Source organism: Lynx canadensis, chromosome B1 (genome assembly GCF_007474595.2).
Source record: "Lynx canadensis isolate LIC74 chromosome B1, mLynCan4.pri.v2, whole genome shotgun sequence".
NCBI classification, from domain to species: domain Eukaryota; kingdom Metazoa; phylum Chordata; class Mammalia; order Carnivora; family Felidae; genus Lynx; species Lynx canadensis.
Window position 1 is genome coordinate 134,050,470 of NC_044306.2, and position 26,569 is coordinate 134,077,038.

Consider the following 26,569-nt stretch of genomic DNA (forward strand, 5'->3'; position numbering starts at 1 on the left):
CCTGATGTGGGGCTCGAACTCACAAACCATGGGACCATGACCTGAGCCGAAGCCAGATGCTTAACCAACTGAGCCACACAGGTGTCCCATGCTTCTAAGTGTTTTCTAATTTCCCTTGTGATTACCTCTGTGATGCATTGGTTGTTTTTGAAAGGGTATTAATTTTCCCATTTCTTCCAATTTTCCATTGTTCTTTTATCATTGATTTCTAACTTCATCCTGATGTGATTCAAGAGGATACTTGGGGGAGGGGCCAACATGGCAGAGAAGTAAGGGGATCTGAACTTCCTGCGTCTCTCAAACAAAGAAGTGTTGAAGCCAAAGGACTTTGAGCCCCAAGAGTTTGGGAGGAAAAGAGACTGGGTTGCTACCAGGAGTACACCGGGACAACCTGCCGGGCCATAGGTGTGTGATTGTGAACTGGCAGAGATAAAACAAATGGAGGGGAGGGATCGCCTTCTGTGGAGAGACAAAGGGAAAGAAAGAGCGGCGGGGGAAGCATAAGACTGTATCTGGACAAGAGAAGAACCATGACGGGGATGGAGAAAGATCCAATCTCTAATTGTGGGCCTTTCTCCGGATTGGGGCCAGCTGCCCTGTTTGTGCACCTGGGGAGGAGGGGAGCCAGCCCTGGGCTCGGTGGCTAGGTCAGGGGTGCAGTCTGCAGTAGGAGAAAGTGATCCCCTCCCTTGGAGTGCTGTGGGACAGGACAAAGCCTGTCGGGGGACCACATATGGGGTGGCGAAGAGCTGTGCTTCCCCAATACCAAGGAGCATGGAGCGGGAGTTTGAATCCCAGCCAAGTGCTGGGGCATGGGAGTCGGTGGAATGAAACGAACTGCCTCGTTTGTGCCTGCGGCACAGTGAGGACGGCTTTTACAGAGTGGTTTGGGTCACTGGTCTGTGGAGGAGAGACTGGCGGGGAGGAGGGTGTCGTCATTTTTCTCCCCACCACCACCAAGGTGGGACCTCAGGGATCAGACAGTAGGGCCCACGTTGGAGGCGGAACCCCCCTACATCAAACCACACCACTCTGCGCCTGGTAACTGCGTATCTACTAGAGCGGCATAGATGCTGAGGAACTAGATGGCCCCTCCTTCAGACCAGTGCTGCTGCATTGCCTGGATTAATTCGCAGACAATTCTAATTATATAGATATATTTTTCCTTCCTTTTCTCCTTATCTCTTCCCTCCTGTAGTCTGGGTATGCTGGTTTTTGGTTTGTTTAAGCAGACATACTTAATCCATTCTCTTGATACATGTCTGTACCTCCTTCTTTACTTTCTCTCTGGAATAATTAAGCTGTATAGTTTCTCTGTCTGGACAACCTTACCTTCTTTTATTTTTCCCCCGGCCTGCTCCTTTACTTTCCTTTCTGTCTTTCTGGATTAAGCCATTTAGTCTCTCTGCCTCGTCAGTGTTTTTCTTTTTCCCTACCCTTGTCATTTCTCTCTTTGTATGTGCTCTTCCATCAGCACCACCTCTACCCTGTTCTTTACTTGCAGCTGGTATTTCTGGTTTTTTGCTTTTGGGTTGTTTTTTTCCTTTCCTTTTCTTTTTTTATTTGTGTGTTTCTGTGTTTTGTTTTCTGTTTGTTTTCCTTTCCAGGGCTACTTCAAGGAACAAATCAAAGCACATCTGGTGGAGGGTCCAAAGCATCACTACGAGTAGGGAAATGTAATAACCAAAGTCACAACAACACAAAGCAAGTAACACTCTCCAAAAAACACCTCCTGAAGGGCCAGGCCCTGGACAGTGTATGACCCCTCTTTAATATAGCAGTGCTCACAGGTGCAGAGCACATAACAAACTTTTAAAACACATAAGGTACAGAAAACTAGCCAAAATGATGAAACAGAAGAATTCTCCTCAAAAGATATTCCAGGAAGAAATGACAGCTAAAGTATTGATCAAAACAGATATAAGATTAATTGGGCTTGAAAAAAGCATAGAAGACACTAGAGAATCTATTGCTGCAGAGATCAAGGAACTAAAAAATAGTAATGTTGAATTAAAAAATGCTATAAATGAGGTGCAAAATAAAATAGAGGTGGTAACAGCAGGGATTGAAGAGGCAGAGGGGACAATAGGTGAATTAGAAGATAAAGTTATGGAAAAAGAGGAAGCTGAGAAAAAGATAAAAAAATTCTGGATCACAAGGGGAGAATTAGAGAACTAAGTGATTCAATGAAAGGTAACAATAGCCATATCATAGGAGTTCCAGAAGAAGAAGAAAAGAGACAGAAAGGGGCCAAAGGTGTACTTGAACATATCTGAGAACTTCCCCAAACAGACATTCACATCCAGGGGGCACAGAGAACTCCCTTCAGGTGTAACTTGAATTGATCTTCTGTATGACATATCATAGTGAAACTGGCAAAATGCGAAGATAGAGAATTCTGAAAGCAGTTAGGGATAAACGGGCCTTAACATACATAAGGGTAGTAGCAGACCTATCTACTGAAACTTGGCGGGGCAGAAAAGAATGGTGGGCGACCTTCAATGTGATGAACAGGAAAAATATGCAGCCAAGAATCCTTTATCCAGCAAGCCTGTCATTCAGAATAGGAGAGATAAAGGTTTTCCCAGACAAAAAAAAAACAAAAAACAAAAAACTGAAGGAATTCATCACCACTAAACCAGTCCTACAGGAGATCCTAAGGGGGACTCTGTGAGTGAAATGTTGCAAGGACCACAACGTACCAGAGATATCACTACAAGCATGAAACCTACAGATGACACAATGACTCTAAATCCCTATCTTTCAATAATAACACTGAATGTCAATGGACTAAATGCTCCAATCAAAAGACATAGGGTATCAGAATGGATAAAAAAACAAGACCCATCTATTTGCTGTCTACAAGAGACCCATTTTAGACCTGAGGACACCTTCAGATTGAAAGTGAGTGGATGGAGAACCATCTCTCAGGCTACTGGAAGTCAAAAGAAAGCTGGAGTAGCCATACCTTCATCAGACAAACTAGATTTTAAACTTAAGGCTGTAACAAAAGATGAAGAAGGGCATTATATAATAATTGTGGGGGTCTATCCATCAGGAAGAGCTAACAGTTATAAATGTCTATGCACTGAATTCGGAAGCACCCAAATACATAAAACAATCACAGACATAAGCAATCTTATTGGTTAGAATGTGGTAATTGTAGGGGGCTTTAATACTCCACTTACAATAATGGACAGATCATCTAGACAAAATCAGTAAAGAAACAAGGGCCTGAATGATACACTGGACCAGATGGACTTGACAGATATATTTAGAACTATTCATCCTGAAGCAGCAGAATATACTTTCTTCTTGAGTACACATGGAACATTCTCCAATATCACATACTGGGTCACAAAACAGCACTCAATAAATATAAAAGAATTGAGATCATACCATGCACACTTTCAGATCACAATGCTATGAAACTTGAAATCCACCACAGGAAAAAGCTTGGAAAACCTCCAAATACATGGAGGTTAAAGGACATTCTTTTAAAGAACTAATGGGTCAACCAGGCAATTAAAGAAGAAGCTAAAAAAATATACAGAAACAAATGAAAATGAAAACACAACAGTCCAAACCCTTTGGAATGCAGCAAAGACAGTTCTACGTGGAAAATACATTGCAATTCAGGCCTGTCTCAAGAAACAAGAGAAATCCCCAATACAAAATCTAACAGCACACCTAAAGGAACTAGAAGCAGAACAACAAAGAAACCCAAACCCAGTAGAAGAAAAGAAATAAAGATCATAGAAGAAATAAACAATACAAAATAAAAAAAAATCAGGATAACAGATTAATGAAACTAAGAGTTGGTTTTTTGAAAAAATAAAATTGATAAACCTCTAGCTAGGTTTCTCAAAAAGAGAGAAGAGACGGGGCGCCTGGGTGGCGCAGTCGGTTAAGCGTCCGACTTCAGCCAGGTCACGATCTCACGGTCCGTGAGTTCGAGCCCCGCGTCAGGCTCTGGGCTGATGGCTCGGAGCCTGGAGCCTGTTTCAGATTCTGTGTCTCCCTCTCTCTCTGCCCCTCCCCCGTTCATGCTCTGTCTCTCTCTGTCCCGAAAATAAATAAACGTTGAAAAAAAATTAAAAAAAAAAAAGAGAGAAGAGAGGACCCAAATAGATAAAATCACGCATGAAAATGGATTTATTACAATCAATCCCTCAGAAATACAAGCAATTATCAGTGAATACTGTGAAAAATTATATGTCAACAAACTGGACAACCTGGAAGAAATGGACAAATTTCTAAACACCCACACACAACCAAAACTCAAACAGGAAGAAATAGAAAATCTGAACAGACCCATAACTAGTGAAGAAATTGAATCAGTTATCAAAAATCTCCCAACAAATAAAGAGTCCAGGACCAGATGGCTTCCCTGGGGAATTCTACCAGACATTTAAAGCGAGATAATACTTATCCTTCTCAAGCTGTTCCAAAAAATAGAAATGGAAGGAAAACTTCCAGACTCATTCTACGAAGCCAGCATAATTTTGATTCCCAAACCAGACAGAGACCCAGCAAAAAAAAGAGAACTACAGGCCAGTATCCCTGATGAATATGGATGCAAAAATTCTCAACAAGATTCGAGCAAGTCATATTCAACAGCATATAAAAAGAACTACTATGATCAAGTGGGATTCATTCCTGGGCTGCAGGGCTGGTTCAATATTCACAAATCAATCAATGTGATACATCACATTAATTAAGAACCATATGATCCTGTCAACCGATGCATAAAAGCATTTGACAAAATTCAGCATCCTTTCTTATATTTCTTTTTATTTTTTATTTTTTAACATTTATTATTGAGGGACAGAGAGACACAGAGCATGAGCAGGGGAAGGGCAGAGAGAGGGGGAGACACAGAATCTGAAGCAGACCGCAGGCTCTGAGTTGTCAGCACAGAGCCCGATGCAGGGCTCGAACTCACAAACTGCGAGATCATGACCCGAGCTGAAGTCGGTTGCCCAACTGATGGAGCCACCCAGGTGCCCCTCAGCATCCTTTTTTAATAAAGACCCTCAGGAAAGTTGGGATAGAAGGAACATACTTAAACATCGTAAAATCCATTTATGAAAAGCCCACAGCTAATATCCTCAATGGGGAAAAACTGAGAGCTTTCCCCCTGAGATCAGGAACACAACAGGATGTCCACTCTCACCACTGTTGTTTAACATAGTGTTGGAAGTCTAGCATCAGCAGTCAGACAACAAAATGAATTAAGAGGCATCAAAATTGGCAAAGATGATGTCAAACTTTCACTTTTTGCAGACGACATGATACTCTACGTGGAAAACCCGACAGACTCCACCAAAAGTCTGCTAGAACTGATACATGAACTCAGCAAAGTCTCAAAGTACAAAATCCAGGTACAGAAATTGGTTGCATTTTTATACACCAATAATGAAGCAACAGAAAGAGATATCAAGAAATTGATCCCATTTATAGTTACACCAAGAACCATAAAACAACTAGGAATAAACTTAACCAAAGATGTGAAAGATCTGTATGCTGAAAACTATAGAAAGCTTATGAAGGAAATTGAAGAAGATACAAAGAAATGGTAAAACATTCTGTGCTCATGGATTGGAAGAATAAATATTGTTAAAATGTCAATACTACCTAAAGCAGTCTACACATTCAATGCAATACCTATCAAAATTGCACCAGCATTCTTCTCAAAGCTAAAACAAACAATTCTAAAATTTGTATAGAACCACAAAGGACCCTGAATAGCTAAAGTAATACTGAAGAAGAAAACTAAAGCAGGAGGCATCACAATCCCAGACTTTAGTCTCTACTACAAAGCTGTAATCATCAAGACAGTATGGTATTGGCACAAAAACAGACACACAGAATTGGACCCACAAATATATGGCCAACTAATCTTTGACAAAGCAAGAAAGAGTATCCAGTGGAAAAAAGACAGTCTATTTAACAAATGGTGCTGGGAGAACTGGACAGCAACATGCAGAAGAATGAAACTAGATCACTTTCTTACACCATTCACAAAAATAAACTCAAAATGGATGAAGAACCTGCATGTGAGACAGGAAACCATCAAAACCCTAGAGAAGAAAGCAGGAAAAAACCTCTCTGACCTCAGCCGCAGCAATTTCTTACTTGACACATCTTCAAAGGCAAGGGAATTAAAAGCAAAAATGAACTATTGGAACCTCATGAAGATAAAAATCTTCTGTACTGCAAAGGAAACAATCAGCAAAACTAAAAGGCAACCAGTGGACTGGAAAAAGATATTTGCAAATGACATATTGGATAAAGGGCTAGTATCCAAAATCTATAAAGAGCTCACCAAACTCCACACCTGAAAAACAAATAATTCAGTGAAGAAATGGGTAGAAGACATGAATAGACACTTCTCTAAAGAAGACATCCAGATGGCCAACGGACACATGAAACGTTGCTCAACATCACTCATCAGGGAAATACAAATCAAAACCACACTGAGATACCACCTCATGATGGTCAGAGTGGCTAAAGTGAACAAATCAGGAGACTATAGATGCTGGAGAGGATGTGGAGAAATGGGAACCCTCTTGCACTGTTGGTGGGAATGCAAACTGTTGCAGCCGCTCTGAAAAACAGTGTGGAGGTTCTTCAAAAAATTAAAAATAGAACTACCCTGTGATCCAGCAATAGCACTGCTAGGAATTACCCAAGGAATACAGGAGTGCTGATTCATAGGGGCACATGTACCCCAATGTTTATAGCAGCGCTTTCAACAGTAGTCAAATTTGGAAAGAGACTAAATGTCCAACAACTGATGAGTAGATAAAGAAGATTTGGTTTATATATACAGTGGAATACTACTTGGCAATGAGAAGGAATGAAATCTGGCTGTTTGCAGCAACGTGGATGGAACTGGAAGGTATTCTGCTAAGTGAAATAATTCAGTCAGAGAAAGACAGATATCATAGGTTTTCACCCATATGTGGATCTTGAGAAACTTAATAGATGACCATGGGGAAAAGAAGGGGAAAAAAATAGTTAAAAACAGAGAGGGAGGGAGGCAAACCATAAAAGACTCTTAACTACAGAGAACAAACTGAGGGTTGATGGGGGGTTGGGGAGAGGGGAAAGTGGGTGATAGCCATTAAGGAGGGCATTTGTTGGGACAAGCACTGGGTGTTGTATGGAAGCTGGTTTGAGAATAAATTATATTAAAAAATAAACATCAAAAAATTTTTTAAAAAGTATACTTGGTATGCTGTGTATTTTTTTAAATCTGTGAGACTTAAATAGTGGCCTAATGTATTGTCTATCCTGAAAAATGTTCCACATGCACTTGAGAAGAATATGTATTATGTTGGTGGACTGTTCTTTATATGTCTTAGATCTAGTTGGCTTACTGTGTTATTTAAGTCCTCTATTTCTTCTGTTTATCCTTTATTGTCAATGGAGTATGAAGTCTCCAATTATTATTATGGAACTATTTATTTTTCACTTGAGTTCTGTTAGTTTTTGCTTTGTATATTTTCATGATCTGTCATTATATGCATAAATTCATAATTGTTATATTTTCTTGCTGTATTGATCCTTTTGTTAATACATAATATCCTTTTGTTTTTGTAACATTTTTTGACTTAGTCTGTTTTATCTGATATGCCATATTTGTTCTCTTTTGGTTACTTTTGGCATGGAAAATCTTTTTTTCCATCCTTTCCATTCTAACTTACTTGTGTCTTTGGACACAGCTAGTAATTATTAAATTTTGGTTTAAATTTTTAAATTTTAATTAAAAGGTTTTTTAATGTTTACTTATTTTTGAAGGAGAGAGAGACAGAGTGCTAGCACGAGAGGGGCAGAGAGAGAGGGAGACAGAATCTGAAGCAGGCCCCAGGCTCCAGGGTGTCAGCACAGAGCCTAATGCAGGACTCAAAGTCATGAACCGGGAGATTGTGACCTGAGCCAAAGTCAGATGCTTAATCGACTGAGTCACACAGGCACTCCTAATTTTATTTTTTAAATTTATTTTAAATTATTCCCTTGAATTGTAGAGGAAACAAGATTTGGTGTTGGAAACCAAAGTTATAGTAATAGCAGCTTTTACATTAATAATTGCTTTTTCTTCTTTAAATGTAGTAGTCTCTTAAACCTGTTGGAAACAAAAAGTATAGTTACCAACCATTGCTACAGTAATACTAGGTTTTGTAGTCATACATGTGTTTACTTTCTTGAGCTCTTTATTTTTCCATATGGCTTTGAGTTACTGTTAAGTGTTCTTTCATTTCACCTTGTAGGACTCTCTTGAATATTTCTTGCATGACAGGTCTAATGGTCACAAACTCTCCCAGCTTTTGTTTATCTAGGAATGTCTTATTTTCTCCTTCACTTTTGAAGGTCAGTATTGCCAGATATAATATCTTTGATTTGTCTTTTAGTACCTTAAACATATCTGCCTATTCTATCTGGCTTCTGAAGTTTCTGATAAAAAAATCTGCTAAAACTCTTATTGAGGATTCCTGTGTCTGACAATTCACTTTTCTCTTGTTGTTTTCAGGAATCTCTTTTTATCTTTGGGTTTTGAAGGTTTGATTATGTCTTGATGTGGTTTCCTTTGAGTTCCTCTTTCTTAGAACTTATTGAATGCTTATATTGATGCTTTTAATCAAATTTGGGAAGTTTTCGGTTATTATTGCTTTAAATATTTTCTCTTCCCCTTTGTCTTACTCTTCTAGGATTCTCATAATGTGCATGTTGGTCTGTTTGCTGGTTCATAGGTCTTTTAGGTTTTGTTCATGTTTTTTCAGTCTTTTTCTTTTTTTCTTCTGTATTTACCTGAGAGTTGATATTTCCCATTGTCTTGTCTTCAAGTTTGATAATTCTTTTTTTTTTTTTTTGCCTGTTCATATCTGTCACTGAGTGTCTCTAGTGACTTTTTCATTTCAATTATTGCACTTGTCACTTCCAGAAACTCTTTTCAGTCTCTATTTAGTTTTTCTTTTTCTTTTTTGAATGTATTGGTTATTTTCCTGATTTTCTTTATATCTTTAGTTCTTTGAGCATCTTTAAAAGAGTTTTCTTTAAGTCTTTACTATAAAATACTCCATTAGTTCTTTTTTAGTACAGTTTGTTGTCCCTCTCCCCACCCCACCCCTTGAATGGGCCATATTTCTGTTTCATTGTATCCCTTGTAATTTTTGTTGTTGTTGTTGAACACTGGGTATTTGAATCTAATAATGTAGTAATTCTGGAAATCATTGTCCAGATTAATTCTTCTTTAAGGTCTGCTATTTTTTGTTTTTGTTATTGTTCTTTTTGTTTGTTATAAGCCATCTCTGTGCTAATGATCAGCCTGAGGTATATAATTTAAGGTCTTCTCACATCTTTTCTGAGCATTTCCCTTGGCATGCATTGTCACTTTCTAATTTTCCTTGTATATGCTCTTGTTTTTTATTGTCTTGACTGTGAAAAGGAGAAGGGGGGAACAAACAGTAAGAATGGAAAGGAAGGGCACGAGCCTTTTAAATTCCCTGCAAGGCACGTCAGCTGAGAAGGAGGGACTTATAACAGTAGGTGGAGGTGTATTACCAATGACTGTCCACCTCTTTACCTGCACTTCTGTGATCAGAAGCAGTAGTCAGTACTCAGCAGAGATCACTGATATTTGGAGGACTAGGTCCTTTTTGTCCACCCCAACTCCTGAAAATTGTGTAAGCTGCTCTAGGAACATGTACCTGGCTGCTTACTTGCGATCTGACTGAGGATGTGGGGATGGACAGGTGCTGTTGTACTTAAGAGCTGAAGTTGACAAAATTAAACATTTCAGTCTTTCCCTGAAGTTGTAAGCCTTCCACAGACTCTACAGTTTGATTCTGCCAGTACAATTTTTGCCTAGGTATGGGAGATAGATTCCTGCTGCTTCTATTCCACCATCTTTCCAGAATTTTCAAATTAGATTTTAAAGGCATTCCTTCACTGATATAATTAGCTGAGGTAATTATTATGACATTTAGCATAGAGCTGCAAAGTTACTTGTTCTTAAGTAGTAATTGATGTGGTCATTTTATATCTAGTTTTGTAAACTATAATTATTAATGATACTTTTCTTTTGGTTTTTTTTTTTATGTGTTTTACTGTTTATTTTTCAGTCTCAGCCAATTGGACAATGGCAGTTTGGGTTTTGAAAAATGTCTGAAGGTTAGTGGGCTGCATCTACCTTCTGCTTCCCCCACACCCCTTTTAAGAGAATAAATGGAATATTTGAGAAGAGAGCTATATTAAAAGAAGAGTGTTGCAAATGGCTTCAGAATCTGTGAATGCAAAACAAGCTAGGAATCACTGCACAAAGGGGAAAAGGCAACAGCACCAGCAAATAAAGAATAGGTCTTCAATTAGTGATGGTGATGGAGAAGACTCTTTTATCTTTGAAGCAAACGAAGCTTGGAAAGATTTTCATGGTTCCCTTCTTCGGTTTTATGAAAATGGAGAACTGTGTGATGTCACACTAAAGGTAAGAATTTTCTTCTTTTTCAAACTATTGTATTATGAAAAATGAGGGTTTCTATAACCATAGAGGGTGAATTTTTGGTATCATACTTGTTATAGTCAAAATGATTTTAGTCTCAATCCTTTTTTATTGAAGGTGAAAGGATATAAAGGAAGGTGAGTAAAGGAGGATTAGCACAAGGTAAACTTGTACTTATTAAGTATTAATATTCATTATTTCATAGTTAATTTAACTTCTGAGAGTTCTGGACCTTACAACAACAAATAGTTATTATTACTGAAATTAATAAATTGCTGTCGACCAGTAAGCTTTTAACTTGTGTATTTAAAAATCCTAGCATACTCACTTACTCTTAATGTAAGTTAAAAGTTAGGAATTCTTGGTTGTTTACTCAGCTGCAGTAGTATTTTAGTACATGTTCCTATTCTGGTAATTTAATCTCTACTTTAAAACAATGGTCTCTTAAGTGAGATTCTCTATACCTGATAATGAAGTAGAATCTATTTAGACTTGGATGAAAAAGTGTAGTAAGTTTTAAGTCTTTGGTCTATAGACCACATGTTGTGTTATTCTGCTGCAAAAGACAGTTTTAGTAAAATTGGAAAAGTGATAAAACAGTGTGGAAGTCTAATTGTTCCTCATTACTTGTTTAAAGTACTTTTACTATTCTTATATCTCAGTGTAATATTAAATTTTTTTTTGATGATTCATATGCATCCATGAAGCATTTTCCACATTTGATTTGCCACTTTGGGATCTCTTAAATTTTGCTTTTGCTTTTGCTTTTGATCAGACAGCTTTTTAAAGCTGAGTCATAGGGATGGAAAGCATACTTGAAGAATCAGACCAGAGAATACTCAACAGGAGTCTGTAAACTGAAAGCATAAGCTTTGAATTTTAGATCCAGAATGTCCAGGGGTATAGTATTATACTGTGGATAAATGAGCTATATTCTCTTTCCTTAAACTGTTACTGGTTTTATGTATTTCTAGGCCCTAAGATTTTGAGAAGAAAACCATTATATAATTCTAGCTCTGTGTGAAATTTAGCTATGTATATATATTTTAATGTAGAACACTTAAGTTCTTTTGTTCTGTATGTATATTGTTTAATTTTATGCCATTGCTCTAATTTTTAACTGTGGTGTGAAATTCAGTGACCCACACTGGCTTTAGCAAAAATAAAAATGTAAAATAGATTGTTGGAATTCAGTTATCATTCAGCAAATGGAAAATAATTAGAGTATTGATTTTATAAATTTTATAACTGAATTTTAGAATAATTTATATAACATATACTGCATATAGATATTAAGTGAAAAATAGGGATATAGCCACTTAAAGACAACTCATAACTTTGTTTATTGTGTAACTTTAGCAATAGATTGAAATAAAAACTCCCAAAGAGTCAGTGGTTGAAAATTAAAATACTATGTTTTAAACACTGACAGGGGCGCATAGGTGGCTCAGTTGGTTAAGTGTCCAACTCTTGATTTCTGCTCAGGTCATGAGCTCGTGGTTCATGGGATCTAGTCCCACATTGGGCTCTGCCCTGGCAGTGCAGGGTCTGCGTGGGATTCTTTCTATCCCTCTCTTTCTTCCCTTTCCCTGCGCATTCTCCCTCTCTCAAAATAAATAAACATGAAAAAAATTAAAAAAAAAAAAAGTAAACAGTGACATGAGAAACACTTCATTAGGCATGAGAATCACTTCAGTAATTTAAAGGGACCATCATTTTTATTTTTTCATCTGTAAAATTAGAGTGATGATTAGGTTTTTGTGAGGAATAAGTGAATTGGTACAAGTAACGTCCTTATGGCAGTGCTTGGTACATAATAACAAGTATCAGCTCTTTGGATCATTATGTATACTACTATAATAGTTCCAAGAGTATCAGATAATTCTCCCTATCGGTGTATTCTGTTCCTATTCATTAGAAAGTGTTACAACTTAATCTCTTAACAGGTCTCTTACTGGATTTGTTTCTTAATTCTTTTTTTTTTTAATTTTTTTAGCATTTATTCATTTTTGAGAGACCGAGAGAGACAGAGAATGAGTGGGGAAGGGGCAGAGAGAGAGAGAGAGACACACACACAGAATCCCAAGCAGGCTCCAGGCTCTGAGCTGTCAGCACAGAGCCCAACACGGGGCTCAAACTTACGAACCGTGAGTTCATGACCTGAGCTGAAGTCGGACACTCAACCGACTGAGCCACCCAGGCGCCCTGTGGATTTGTTTCTTAATTCTAATTCAACATTTCTTCAACTGTCAGAATTTAACTGTCATAGAACAATTAAGTCAAATAGGATTACAGATAATTCATAATGCCCTGTTCAACATAAATTTCACTTTTTATATTCATCTAATCTTAAGGATTATTCTGATATAAAGTCATCCCCTATTTTTTTTTTAATTAGTATGTTTCCTTTGACCATTATTGCTTTTAAGGCAAACATTTTAGAAAGACAGTTATTGGGGCACCCAGCTGGCTCAGTCAGTGGAGTGTGCAACTCTTGATCTCAGAGTTGTAAGTTTGAGCCTTTGTATGTAGAAATTACTTAAAAAGAAAATCTTTAAAAAAAAAAAAACCAATTATCCAAATATATTTTATTGTCCATATATAAGGTCATTAGCCAATTTTAAAATTCCAAAATGAGCACTTATATTGGAAACAAAAAAAAAGTTTATTTAGCAGATACTTACTAAGGTCTTACCCTAGTATATGGAGAGTATAAATAAATTTGAGTAATATTCTGTTCTTGCCTTGAGGGTATTTGAAATTTATCCAGAGAAAGGCACATACACACCTAACTATAATATAATTTAGTGATTATCATTTTTGTGTTATTTTTATGGCAGCATAGGAGAGATCTATGAATTATGCCTGAAAGGTGATTGGAAAGGCTTCACATAAGAGATTATTATCTTGAGGTCATTCCAGGGAGAGGTGAAATTTGCTTATATATTTTCTTTGTTTATTAGGGAAAAATTTTATTTTTTAATTTATTTCTTAGATGTTTATTTTAAGAGAGCACGAGCAGGGGAGGGGCAGAGAGAGAGAGAGAGAGAGGGAGAGAGAGAATCCTAAGCAGGCCCCACTCCCAGCACGGAGTCTGACATGGAACTCGATCACACGACCCTGGGATCATGACCTGAGCTGAAATCAGGAGTTCGTTGCTTAACTGACTGAGCCACCCAGGTGCCCCAGTGGAAACATTTTAAAGAATATATCCAGGGGCGCCTGGGTGGCTCAGTCGGTTAAGTGGCCGACTTCGGCTCAGGTCATGATCTCGCGGTCCGTGAGTTCGGGCCCCGTGTCGGGCTCTGTGCTGCCAGCTCAGAGCCTGGAGCCTGCTTCGGATTCTGTGTCTCCCTCTCTCTCTGACCCTCCCCCGTTCATGCTCTGTCTCTCTCTGTCTCAAAAATAAATAAACGTTAAAAAAAAAAATTAAAAAAAAAAAAAAAAGAATATATCCAGTAGCAGGTCTAAAATTATATAGGGGGAAAGCTTTCTTAAGGGCAGCAGTTTGGTGATAAAAGACAGGGGAATTTGTCTTGCAGAGGTTGCATAGCACTCATGCTTAAACCATGTGTTCTAGGTCAACAAAAGTAACGTTTACAAAGATGCTTCTACTTCTTTATGATAGTTTGAGGAAATGTAATTGTTTTTGTTAAAGATCATAGTTAAATTTTACTTGAAGAGATTAACAGAGATTATTAGAGGAAGGAAACCCCCTAACTTGTTGATGTTTCCACTGAATAGTTTTATTCATATTATTTGGCTGCTTCTTCTTTTTTTGAAAATACATGTTTCTTTGAGTTTTTAAAATAAACATTTATAGAATTTGGATAAATATTTTCAAGATTGTGTTATAATTTTTTGGTGTCAAACTTCCAAATGACCAGGTAAGAATAAGTACTCTGAAAGACTGCAGGGAAACAAAATATGTGAGCTGCATTATAGTACCATACTTCCAATAGGTAGAAATGATAAAATTATTATCCTTATAAATGTAACAGTTAACTCCTGATGGGAAGGCAGACATAATCTAATGAAATGATAAATGAGAAGGTGATTCTGTCTTTAACACTTAAGCATTCTATGTTAAGCTGTCTAATGAATGTTCATCTTTCTGACATTCAAGTAATAAATTGATATTTTAACTTTTTTCATGTTGCTCAGAAGGTGTATTTAAATACTTATATTAGTAGATTCTTGTTTATTTGACCCCTAAAATGTTATCCATTGTTTCCATTGTGCAGGTTTTTCTTTTTTTTTTAATTTTTTTTTTTCAACGTTTATTTATTTTTGGGACAGAGAGAGACAGAGCATGAACGGGGGAGGGGCAGAGAGAGAGGGAGACACAGAATCGGAAGCAGGCTCCAGGCTCCGAGCCATCAGCCCAGAGCCCGATGCGGGGCTCGAACTCCCGGACCGCGAGATCGTGACCTGGCTGAAGTCGGACGCTTAACCGACTGCGCCACCCAGGCGCCCCTGTGCAGGTTTTTCTAATGAATGTAGTAAGATTAACCAAGATTGTAGCATAGTGAATGTGGCTAGACATTATAATGTGATAATTCACTACATGTAAGCCAAACTATCTTGGTTTTGTATATCTAACCCCTTCTTGACCTTGGCTGTAAAATGCTATTTTGACTATTCAAACTGATTAAAATTGGTGGATTATCGAAAAGAGTAGCTAAGAGGTTAAAAGGACAAAATTAACAAGGGATTAAAACTGAGAAATTAGAATATAGCTTCTAAACAAACATAAAAGACGGGCATTTGGATTTTTTTCTTCCACCCTATTTCTGTCTCACTGTTTGTCTTCTGCATTTTTATTTCAGTGTAGTTCTCAAACACTTAGTTTTAATTAAATGGCATAATTATGAACATTTCAAACTAATACACTTTAGTTTTTGTTTCAATGATTTAAAAACAAGTTTAGTGTATTTGTAAATGATTTTTAACAGTCTGTATTAATGGGATTTTACAATTAATACTTAGAAGTAAAGTGAACCTATGTAATAACAACTAGTTCACAAAAGAATAGTTACCAGAATGACCAAATGTTAAAAAAGTATTAAGTATTAAGGGGGCACCTGGGTGGCTCAGTTGGTTAATAAGCATCTGACTCTTGATTTCAGCTCAGGTTATAATCTCACAGTTTGTGGGTTTGAGCCCCACATTGGGCTCTGTGCTGACAGTGCGGAGCCTGCTTGAGATTCTCTCTCTGCACCTCTCTCCCTCTCTCTCTCTCTCTCAAAAAAAAAAAAAAAAAAAAAAAAAAAAAAAAGAGTGGGTGTATTATCTTTAATCACTTTGATTGGGGGTGTGATTGTGTGTGTATTAAATATTCAAGTTTTAGTTTATTGAATCAAGAAATTAAAATAGAGTTGTTGAGGAACAAAGTCTTATGAACAGTATGAAAATAATTTGTGGACCATTGATTTGTACAGTTGGGGTGAGAAGGTAGTGTTAAAATATTGTTTATCTGGAAATCGTAGAATTATGTTTTATGTAATGGCATGTTGGCAAATTTAAGCAGATTTATGCCATGTGAGGTTTACATATATTTGCATAGAAACTAAATCTCAATGGTGGCATGTGCAGAAAATTTAAAAAAAGGATATTTTCAGCCTGTTTTTAAAATGCTTAATATCAGATTTCAGATCCCATTTTAGGGCTTAAGTGAATTTGAAAACATGCCAAACTTTCTGCTTTAGTATAGGGTGCAACTTGAGTCTCAGTAAAATCTGAATCTTACCTGTGGATTCTTTTAAAAAATTAAATACAATATAACCAACAGAGATGATAATCTTGTATTTGTTTTTTTTGTTTGTTTTGTTTTTATAATGTTTATTTATTTTTGAAAGGCAGAGACAGAGCGTGAGCAGGCAAGGGGCAGAGAGAGGGAGACACAAAATCTGAAGCATGCTCCAGGCTCTGAGCTGCCAGCACAGAGCCTGACGCCGGGCTCAAACTCACGATCCACGAGATCATGACCTAAGCTGAAGTCAGCCGCCCAACTGACTGAGCCACCCAGACGCCCCATAATCTTGTATTTGTTTTTTTTTATTTTTTATTTATTTTTTTTTTCAACGTTTATTTATTTTTGGGACAGAGAGAGACAGAGCATGAACGGGGGAGGGGCAGAGAGAGAGGGAGACACAGAATCGGAAACAGGCTCCAGGCTCTGAGCCATCAGCCCAGAGCCCGACGCGGGGCTCGAACTCCCGGACCGCGAGATCGTGACCTGGCTGAAGTCGGACGCTTAACCGACTGCGCCACCCAGGCGCCCCAATCTTGTATTTGTTGAAGGGATATTCATTCTTCCTCCACATTAGTGAGAAAAGGTCAAGAGGAACATTTATAAACAAAAGCATTTATTATACATTGTAATACTCCTCAGGCCTTTTTCTTTAGAAGTTCTCATTTTAAAATTCATTCCCAAATAATGAGACACAACTGTAAGTGTATTACATAGTCAAAATGCTACATGAAAACAGGAATATTGGTAAAACACTAGCCTACTGTATTTAATTTTCTTTTTTAATGTTTGTTTATTTTTGAGAGGGAGACAGAGCATGAGCAGGGGAGGGGCGGAAGGAGAGAGGGAGACACAGAATCCGAAGCAGGCTCCAGGCTCTGAACTGTCAGCACAGAGCCTGACATGGGGCTCGAACTCACAAACTTTAAGATCATGACCTGAGCTGAAGTTGGACCCTCAACCGACTGAGCCACCCAGGTGTCCTGTAGCCTACTGTATTTAAAGATTACCTAACACAAAGTGCTAAGAAAACTGGGTAACTACTGCTGTGTTAATAAGGAGATAACTGGTACTCAGTACCAGAACTTCCAGATGGAAATAAAGGTGTATGTATAAAACATAAAACCCTAAGAATACTAGAATACGTGAAGTTAATGTGTTTAATATTAAGCATGGCATCTAAGGCAGAAATTATAAAGACAAAGATTGGTTTGATTGTGTAAAAATCTAGAGAGGGTGACTAAAAAAGCACACTATAAAAGAGAAAATTTTGAACTAATATATGGCAAACGACTCACACTCTAAATATATGAGGAGTTCTTACAAAAACATAAGAAAAAAAACATAGAATAAGTTTATAGAAGAGGTAAAAATAGCCCAAAATTAATGAATGATTCGATGATATTAGTATAAGATAAACTAAAATAGATAATATTTTCATGCATTAAATTAATAAATACTTTTTAATAAGTTAGTACTCAAAATATGGCACAAATATTGTAGGGAGATCAGAGATGGACAATTTAGCAGTCTGTATCCCAAACTGTGTCTATCCTTTGAAATACCATTTCTTTTTAGGATTTTATCTGTAGGAAATTAAATAGAGTGGGAGTAAAGTTTCAATTACAGCAAAACTTACTACATTGTCACTTAAAATAGCAAACTATTGACAGTAGTGTAATTTTTTAGGAAATAAGGTAAAATTTTAGTGTTTAAGTTTATTTATTTAAAGCAGAGGAGGGACAGAGAAAGAGAGGGGGAAGAGCATCCCAAGCAGGCTCTACACTGTCAGCGTGGAGCCAATTCATGGCTCAAACTCACGAACTGTGAGATCATGACCTGAGCTGAAATCAAGAGTTGGACGCTTAACCAGCTGATCCATCCAGGTGTCCCTTCATTATTATTCTGTTTTTTATATTATTTCAAAATAATTTAATAAGGAATGAAAAAAACTTTATTTAAGCTCATAGTAAATACTACTAAATAGTGGTCTGTTTACTTTGTGCTTCAATTTTCTCACTGATAAACTGTGGTTATATAATAGTGCCTACTCATAGGGGCATTGGGACAATTAAGTGAGTTAAGTAATATGTGAAAAGCACTTAGAACAGTGCCTGACATGACGACTGCGGTTGATAATACTGTGTTGTATATTTGAAAGTTGCTAAGAGAGGAAATCTTAAAAGTTCTTGTTACAGGGAAAGATAAAATTCAGAATTATGTGAGGTGTTAGATGTTTACTAAACATTGTGGTAAACATTCCATAATATGTACATGCATCAAATCATTATGTTGTTTAACTTAAACTTACATAATGTTAGATGTCAATTATATCCACAAAACTGGAAAGCTTTTTTTAGAAAAGGGACTCACAGACCAAAAACAAGAATAGTGCCCAAGTAGTGCTAGATGATGTATGCTGTTCTTCTTCATTCACAGAATGCTTCTGAAATTTGAGATTAATACAGAAAATCAGCTTACCAAATATACATTGTGGATAGAAGTGTAGAAGATAAGGGGCTAATCTGGAAGAAGAAAGTTGCCTGACTTTAAGAAATTGCCCTACATTAAAATAAGTGACCAAAGGATTACACTGTTAAACAAATACACTAAATTTGTGTGAAGTTTTTGTTCCTGCTACAACAGATGCTCAATGCTGATGTAAAACTGATTTTGATATTAAACTGTCTCCTTTTGTTTGTTTGTTTTGAACAGGTTGGCTCAAAGCTAATCTCTTGTCACAAACTAGTATTGGCTTGTGTTATCCCTTACTTCAGAGCCATGTTTCTCTCTGAAATGGCTGAAGCCAAGCAAACACTGATTGAGATCAGAGATTTTGATGGTGATGCAATAGAAGACTTGGTAAAGTTTGTCTATTCTTCAAGGCTCACTTTGACTGTTGACAATGTCCAACCTCTTTTATATGCAGCCTGTATTCTACAGGTTGAACTGGTGGCTAGAGCTTGTTGTGAATACATGAAGTTACATTTTCATCCCTCCAACTGCCTGGCGGTAAGAGCCTTTGCAGAAAGTCACAATCGAATAGACTTAATGGACATGGCGGATCAGTATGCCTGTGAGCATTTTACTGAAGTAGTGGAGTGTGAAGACTTTGTGAGCGTGTCACCCCAGCATCTCCATAAGCTTTTGTCCTCCAGTGATCTAAATATTGAGAATGAAAAGCAGGTCTATAGTGCAGCCATCAAGTGGCTTCTTGCCAATCCTCAGCATCATTCCAAATGGTTGGATGAAACACTTGCACAGGTAGGGGCTGAAATAGGATTGTGTATAGAAATGAAATGATATGGAAGCAAATTAACATGTGTCATTTATCAAGAAAAGTGCAGACTACCCGAAGGAATATAGAAATCATTGTGTAATATGATGTGAAAATGGCTTTCTGTTTACTTTTCTGTTTATTCACTATGCTATTTAAGGATAAGTCTGAATTGCATTTAATTAGAAATATCATTCTTTGCTTTTTAACCTGAATGGGTTTCTTGTTTTTAAAGTTTCTTCCTTCCTTTCTTTTCTTTCTTTGTTTCTTCCTTTCTTTTGTCCTTTCCTTTCTTTCTTTCTTTTTCTTTCCTTCCTTCCTTCCTTCCTTCCTTCCTTCCTTCCTTCCTTCCTTCCTTCCTTCTTTTCTTTTCTTTTCTTTTCTTTTCTTTTTTTCCTTTCTTTCTTTCTTTCCTTCTTTCTTTCCTTCTTTCTTTCTTTCCTTCTTCCTTTCTTCCTTTCTTCCTTTCGAGAGTGAGCACAAGTTGGGGAGGGTCAGAGAGAGAGGGAAACACAGAATCTGAAGCAGGCCCCAGGCTCTGACTGTCAGCACAGAGTCTGACGCAGGGCTTGAACTCACGAGTCGTGAGATCATGACCTGAGCTGCAGTCGCAGTTTTAACCCACTGAGCCACCCAGGCACCCCTAACATGAATGTTTAAAATAGCCCTTTGAGATTGCAGTACTGAATATTTTATTTATGTTGATAGAAAATGGTTCTGAGGAAACAGCTCTAAATAACTATTGTTTTATGATGAAGTTTCTAAATTTTAGTGAATTTCTTATTTGGAAAGAACCACAAGACATCACTTTCCATTTTGTTTTCTCACCACAGTTTTACTTTTGTAACCTCAGAAACATGGCTGTTTTTTATTTATTTGTTTATTTACTTATTGTCAACAGGGTAACTTGGATCGGGAGACAATAGGCCTTAGAAATGCTTTGAATATGTTTGTTAACAAAAACAAAAAGTTTTATTATCTTGAAGCTATATCTTATTTGTGTGAATGCTTATGTACTTTTAACTCAAAATCATATTACCTGGTTTGATCATCCCCTTTATTCGCTAGAAAATCAGTGCATCTTTAAGGGAAGAATGGTGAGTGCCTCTCCTGAAAGAAGGGATGCATCCCTGATTTAGTATATAACCTTACAAGGTCATTGATTTGAAGAAAACAACGCTTGTTTAATATTATGACTGTTTCTGTTTTAGAAAGAAATCACATTTCCATTTGTTCAGTCTTAGCTTTAAAAGGCAAAAGAACAAAACATAGCGATTTTGTTTTGATTGCACCTTTTCTCTAGCAGCAGTGTGGCCTTGTGATTCTGACACAACCATTTTTGGAAGTAAGTAACTTGAATGAAGACATTGAATTATTTTATCCAGTCTACTTAAATCTGTTTTTAAAGAGGAGAAGATGCATTTAACATATAATCTGATCTCATCAGTGCACCGTACTGAAAAATCACTATAGAACTTGGCTCATTGAACTTCACTCACATGTTAGAAAGGCTTTGTGAGGTAAATGAGTTTTAAAAAGAGAACATAAACATACTACAGTTGAAGTAGAGAATGAGCTCTCTAATTACAACTTAAACTTCATATTCACAACTATTCATGATCTTAGGTTCGTCTGCCACTGTTGCCAGTTGATTTTCTTATGGGTGTTGTGGCAAAAGAACAGATTGTCAAGCAAAATCTAAAATGTAGAGATTTATTGGATGAAGCAAGAAATTACCATCTTCATCTGAGTAGCAGAGCAGTACCTGACTTTGAATATTCCATTCGGACTACTCCAAGGAAACATACTGCTGGTAATGAAATTATTCATTTTATCACCTACTTGAAGGATCTTTATGGTATCTGAATATTGGTTATGTATGCCCAAACTTAATTCTAAGGGGGCATCTGGGTGGTTCAGTCAGTTGGTTGTCTGACTCTTGGTTTTGGCTTGGGTCATGATCTCATGGTTTGTGGGTTCGAGCCCCGTGTTGGGCTCTGTGCTGACGGTGCAGAGCCTGCTTGGGATTCTCTTTTTCCCTCTCTTTCTGCCCCTTCCCCATGCTCACTCTCTCTCAAAAATAAACTTAAACAAATAAAAATATTGAATTAGTGGGGCGCTTGGGTGGCTCAGTCGGTGAAGCGTCCGACTTTGGCTCAGGTCATGATCTCACGGTTCATGAGTTCAAGCCCCATATTGGGCTCTGTGCTGACAGTTCAGAGCCTGGAGCCTGCTTCGGGTTCTGTGTCTCCCACTCTCTCTGCCTCTCCCCTGCTCACACTCTGTCTCTCTCTCTCAAAAGTAAAATAAATTTAAAAAAATTAAAAAATATTGAATTGGAAAAGATGGCAAAGCAGTTGTAGACATTTTTTTAATGTAGTCATTTGGCAAATATTTATCTAGTGCCTACCACATGCCAAGTTCTGGGGCAGGCATCAGAAATGCAGATACACATAGCCAGCCCTATTTTGAGAGAACATGCAGTCTGATCTAGGGAAATAGACATGTGAATAAAAAAATGCACTGAAGTATTAAAGGGACGTTGATATATTCATAAGTATAATGGGAAACACAAAAGAGTGGTTATTTTTACCTTGGAAGGGTCAGAAAAGGTTTTATAGAGAAAGTAAACCTTAGTTTTGAATAATAAACAGACGTTTTCCTAGGTGCCAGTTAAGGAAAGGGGTATTCGGTTCCTTTTGCATCTCTTGAATGTCTAGTACATACCAGGCACTGTGATAGCCCTGATTAGTACAAAATGTAAGTTAACATATAGTCCTAACCTATCTTGGACTCTGGAGACAGATATCAGCATAATCATTTCTAAACTGTGTTAAGTGAATGATATTACCAAAAATTGCCATTGGAACCATTGAGGATGAGCACTGTATGCATGTTGCAGAAACATGAAATTTAAGAGAAAGAGAGGGAGAAGATCAGGTTAGACAGTGCAACAAGGCCTTTATGCTGTGCTGGCTTTATCCTGTAGGGCATTGGTTCTCAAAGTATAAAGGAAGTGGTGGCCCCTGGCCCAGCAGCATCAGCATTCACTTGGGAACTTGTTAGGAATACAAATTCTTGGATCTACTCCACACCTATTGAATCAGAAACTCTGGGGGTCAGGCCCATAAATCTGGTTTATGCCTTCCAGATGATTCTGTAAACTTCACTGAAGTTTTGATATTTGTTAGATTGCAGTGAAATATGTATAAAATAAAAATTGCCATTTTAACCATTTAAAAAAAGTGTTTATCCATTTAGAGAGAGAGAGAGAAAGAGGGAGAGAGAGTGAGTGTGTGAAGCAGGAAAGGGGCAGAAAGAGGAGAGAATCCCAAGCAGGCTCTCCACTGTCAATGCAGAGCCAGAGCTGGAGACGGGGCTCCATCCCACGAACTGTGAGATCACGATTTGAGCCGAAATCAAGAGCCAGACACTTAATCTACTGAGCCATCCAGGCACCCTTAACCATTTTTAAATGCATATAGTTTAGTGACATTCGCTAAAGTTTTTAAGAACTACTGATGTAGGTAATGGAAAGCTGTTGAAAGAGTCTTGTAATTAGTTTACTCTGTTGACAGTCTGAAAGCCAAAAGACTACTACATGGGACATCAAGTAGAAATGTGGCTTAGATATCTAGCTTGGAAGGCATTGTGGTACAGATGGAATTTAAAATCAAGGAATGAATGTACTTTTCCTGTGTGATCATGAAGTATGTGAGAAGTAGGCTAAGGATGAAATATGGGAAACATGTGAAAGAGAAATTATTGGAGACAAAAGGAAACCTTGATATTATGGAAATCAGGAGAGTTAAGGAGTTTCCCCCAAAACAGGGTGATCAACATATCAAATGTGGCAGTTGTATTCAATAAGAAATTAACTTAGGAGTTTACTGGATATAGTTATGACCTTAGCAACAGAAATTTTACAGAGTGGGTGAAGATCTAAACCATACTATAATGAGATGTTTGCAAACAGAGATAGCTGATGTATCCTATTTGAGACATTCAAATTGGGAAAAAAGAAAATCAGATTTTTTAGTAACAATGACATTGAAGTTATCCAAGTAACTCATTTTTTTAGCATTTCATCAAAATTTTGACTTTCTAAGTATTTTTTCCACACTAATTTTTAAAAAATTAGGGAGCTATAATTTTGATCTCTATTTTGTGGCTTTACCTTCAGGTGTGCTATTTTGTGTAGGTGGTAGAGGTGGATCTGGTGACCCCTTTCGCAGTATTGAATGCTATTCTATCAACAAAAATAGTTGGTTTTTTGGGCCAGAAATGAATAGTCGAAGGCGACACGTCGGTGTAATCTCTGTGGAAGGTAGGTCCATTATTGTCTTAAGTCATAGCACATGATGATAACACTCTTTATAAATATGTAAACTTTGACAATTTCTTTCTGTAAGAAAATTGCTAAATTATAAAATGTTTCAATATTATCAATAAAATATTTGGGTGGTGATTATTTACTTGCCTTATGCCCATAGATGCTCAGCGAACAATCTCTTGCATGTAGATGCTTCAGTGGGAGATGAGTAGTAGGGAGAAGGGAGTTAAAATAGTTAAACTCTTTTGAGTTATATTTGCAAAATAAACCAAGGAAAAGTGTTTATTGAACTCAAATAAATATATATCAGCTTTTTTCTATATATTTATTATTGAAATTATATATATATTTTTACTGGTTACTGAAAATGAAATAATTACAGAAACATGGGTAAATTGTTAGGAGACTTGAAAAATTAACTTTTTTTCTGATTATAGAAGCTTTTTTGGGGGAAATTTGAAAACATTCTAATAAGTAAAAATCATCTATAATCTAAACACCCAGAAATAATCCTAGTTGACATTTTTGTATATAATCTTTACAGTTATTGTATGTGTATTTTTAATAATTTCATTTAGAAAAAGTTTGATCATATGTATTGAATTTTGTATTTTCTTTATATAACATACTGAGCATTTAAAAAATTTTATCAAACATTCTTTGAGAGCATGATTAGTGATTTCATCTACTAAGTAATAAGTTGGGAAACCTAAGGTAGGATAGTGTTTGAGCATTTAAGTAACTTCATATACAGCAGCACATTCCAGGCATTTTATTAAGTAGAAGCTTATAATTATTTTAATTTGACTATTTAACTGATATTAATTCATGATGTTGAACAGAAGAATAGTTTGAAATTCTCATGCTATTCTAATTATATGTTGAGTATAAATCTATATAACAGTTTACTTACTTGGAATCAAATGAAAATGCTTCTCTATTTGACAGGTAAAGTGTATGCAGTAGGTGGACATGATGGAAATGAACATTTAGGTAGCATGGAGATGTTTGATCCTCTCACTAATAAATGGATGATGAAGGCCTCAATGAACACAAAGAGGTGAATCAGCATGGAAATTTTTTTTGATTTGTTGGAAAATAAAGCTCCCAATAATTTAAAGGGCTCATTTTCTGCTTTTTACACTTTTAGAAACTTAAAATACCTTCTTAAACACATTTTGTTAAAGCATCCATTGAGAATATATTTTATATTTTTATATTTTAGAATATAGTAACAATTGATATAGTTTCCATGTAAACCTGAGCATTGACTTTTTTTTTTTTTTTACTTTTAACTCTGAAATAATTTTAGGTTTTCAGAAAAGTTGCAAAAATAGTAGAGTTCCTGTATACCAGTGGTTCTCAACTAAAGATGATTTCACTCCCATTTTGGAATGCTTGGCAATACCTGGAGACATTTTTGGTTGTCATAGTTTGGGGTCGGGGATGTTGGGGGAGTTGTTGCTGGCATCTAGTTGAGAGAGGCTAAGGATGCTGCTAAAAATCCTGTAATGCACAAGAAAGCTCCCCACAGCAAAGAATTTTCTAGCCCCAAATGTCAGTAGTGCTGAGATAGAGAAATCCTGCTGTATCTACTCTTTACCCAGTACCTATAATGTTGACATCTTACACCATTGTGGTACAATTATTTGAACCAGGTAACTAACATTAATACAAAGATATTAATTAATCCATAGACCTTATTCAACTTTTGGCAGTTTTTCCACATATTCCTATGCTTTGAATTGGTTTTTCTTATCTAGTTATATTGGCTATTAATCTAATTCAGCGTGAATAGTAGCAGAGATAGGCATTTCTATCTTATTCTTGATCTTAGTAGAAATGTCTCTGTTGTTTCCCTAGTAAATGAGATACTGGCTTTAGGACTAAGGCATAGTATTTCAACATGTTAAGAAAATATCTCTCATTTTTTACTTATTTTTTATTAGCATTAATATTTAAACTTTTCATCTACAGTAAATTGAAATATATGTTGCTAAGTGGATCAGTCTAAAGAGGAGAAAGATTTGCAGTAGCATGACTTAGTGGATGTTGACTAGCCTGTTCAGAATTTTTTTAATGACTATTCTACCAAATTTTCAGGTATCTTAAGGTGGCATCAAGGTTCAAAAGCATAGTAGACCAAACATACTCTAAATTGATAGGCAGTAATACCTAAAAATATTAAGGTTACGGGTTAAAAGCCTGCTTTAGATATTATGAAATATGAAATATACCAGTACAATATGGTGGAAAACCAGGTTTGCAATTAATTTATGTTTCTTATGGAGAAAAGTACATGAACCAATATGAAGCACAGCTCTTAAAAAAAAAAAAAAAGAAAGAAAAGGAAAATGAATACAGTGTAGTTGCCTGTCTTGAGAAGTGGAGTCTTTATATCAAGGAAGATTGTAGTGGTATTCTTTATGCTGATCTGTCTGTATCTATAGCTGGGGTCTCAGTGGGATATACAACATCATTTGGGAGATGGTAATAAAAGTTAGACTCTATACTTTTTTATTGCATCCTTTTAAATTTATTCTGATTGGATTTTTTTAATGAATTTAACCTGCTAATACAGTAATATATGTTTATCATTTGAAAATAATTATGGTAAATGGGTGCACACAAAAATTATTGTAAATGTGAGAGTTATAACCTGGGATGCATGCAAGGACTAGCAGGTTAGTAAGAAACCTGAAA

The 26,569-nt window shown here is 36.6% G+C and overlaps 1 protein-coding gene across 3 annotated transcripts in view; it reads left to right on the forward strand.

Moving 5' to 3' along the window:
- KLHL8 (kelch like family member 8) overlaps positions 1–26,569 on the forward strand; it is a 67,635-nt gene that overhangs the window by 30,465 nt on the left and 10,601 nt on the right. The window contains exons 2-7 of one of the 3 annotated variants that reach the window (XM_030313482.1): positions 10,128–10,489; positions 18,972–19,118; positions 19,200–19,520; positions 21,160–21,346; positions 23,717–23,860; positions 24,815–24,926. In XM_030313482.1, the coding sequence (XP_030169342.1) occupies positions 10,277–10,489; positions 18,972–19,118; positions 19,200–19,520; positions 21,160–21,346; positions 23,717–23,860; positions 24,815–24,926 (1,124 nt within the window). In that variant the 5' untranslated portion in view covers positions 10,128–10,276. Of the gene's footprint in view, positions 1–10,127; positions 10,490–18,971; positions 19,521–21,159; positions 21,347–23,716; positions 23,861–24,814; positions 24,927–26,569 lie in introns of all 3 variants that reach the window. The other 2 variants (XM_030313480.2, XM_030313481.1) reach the window with 2 other exon arrangements.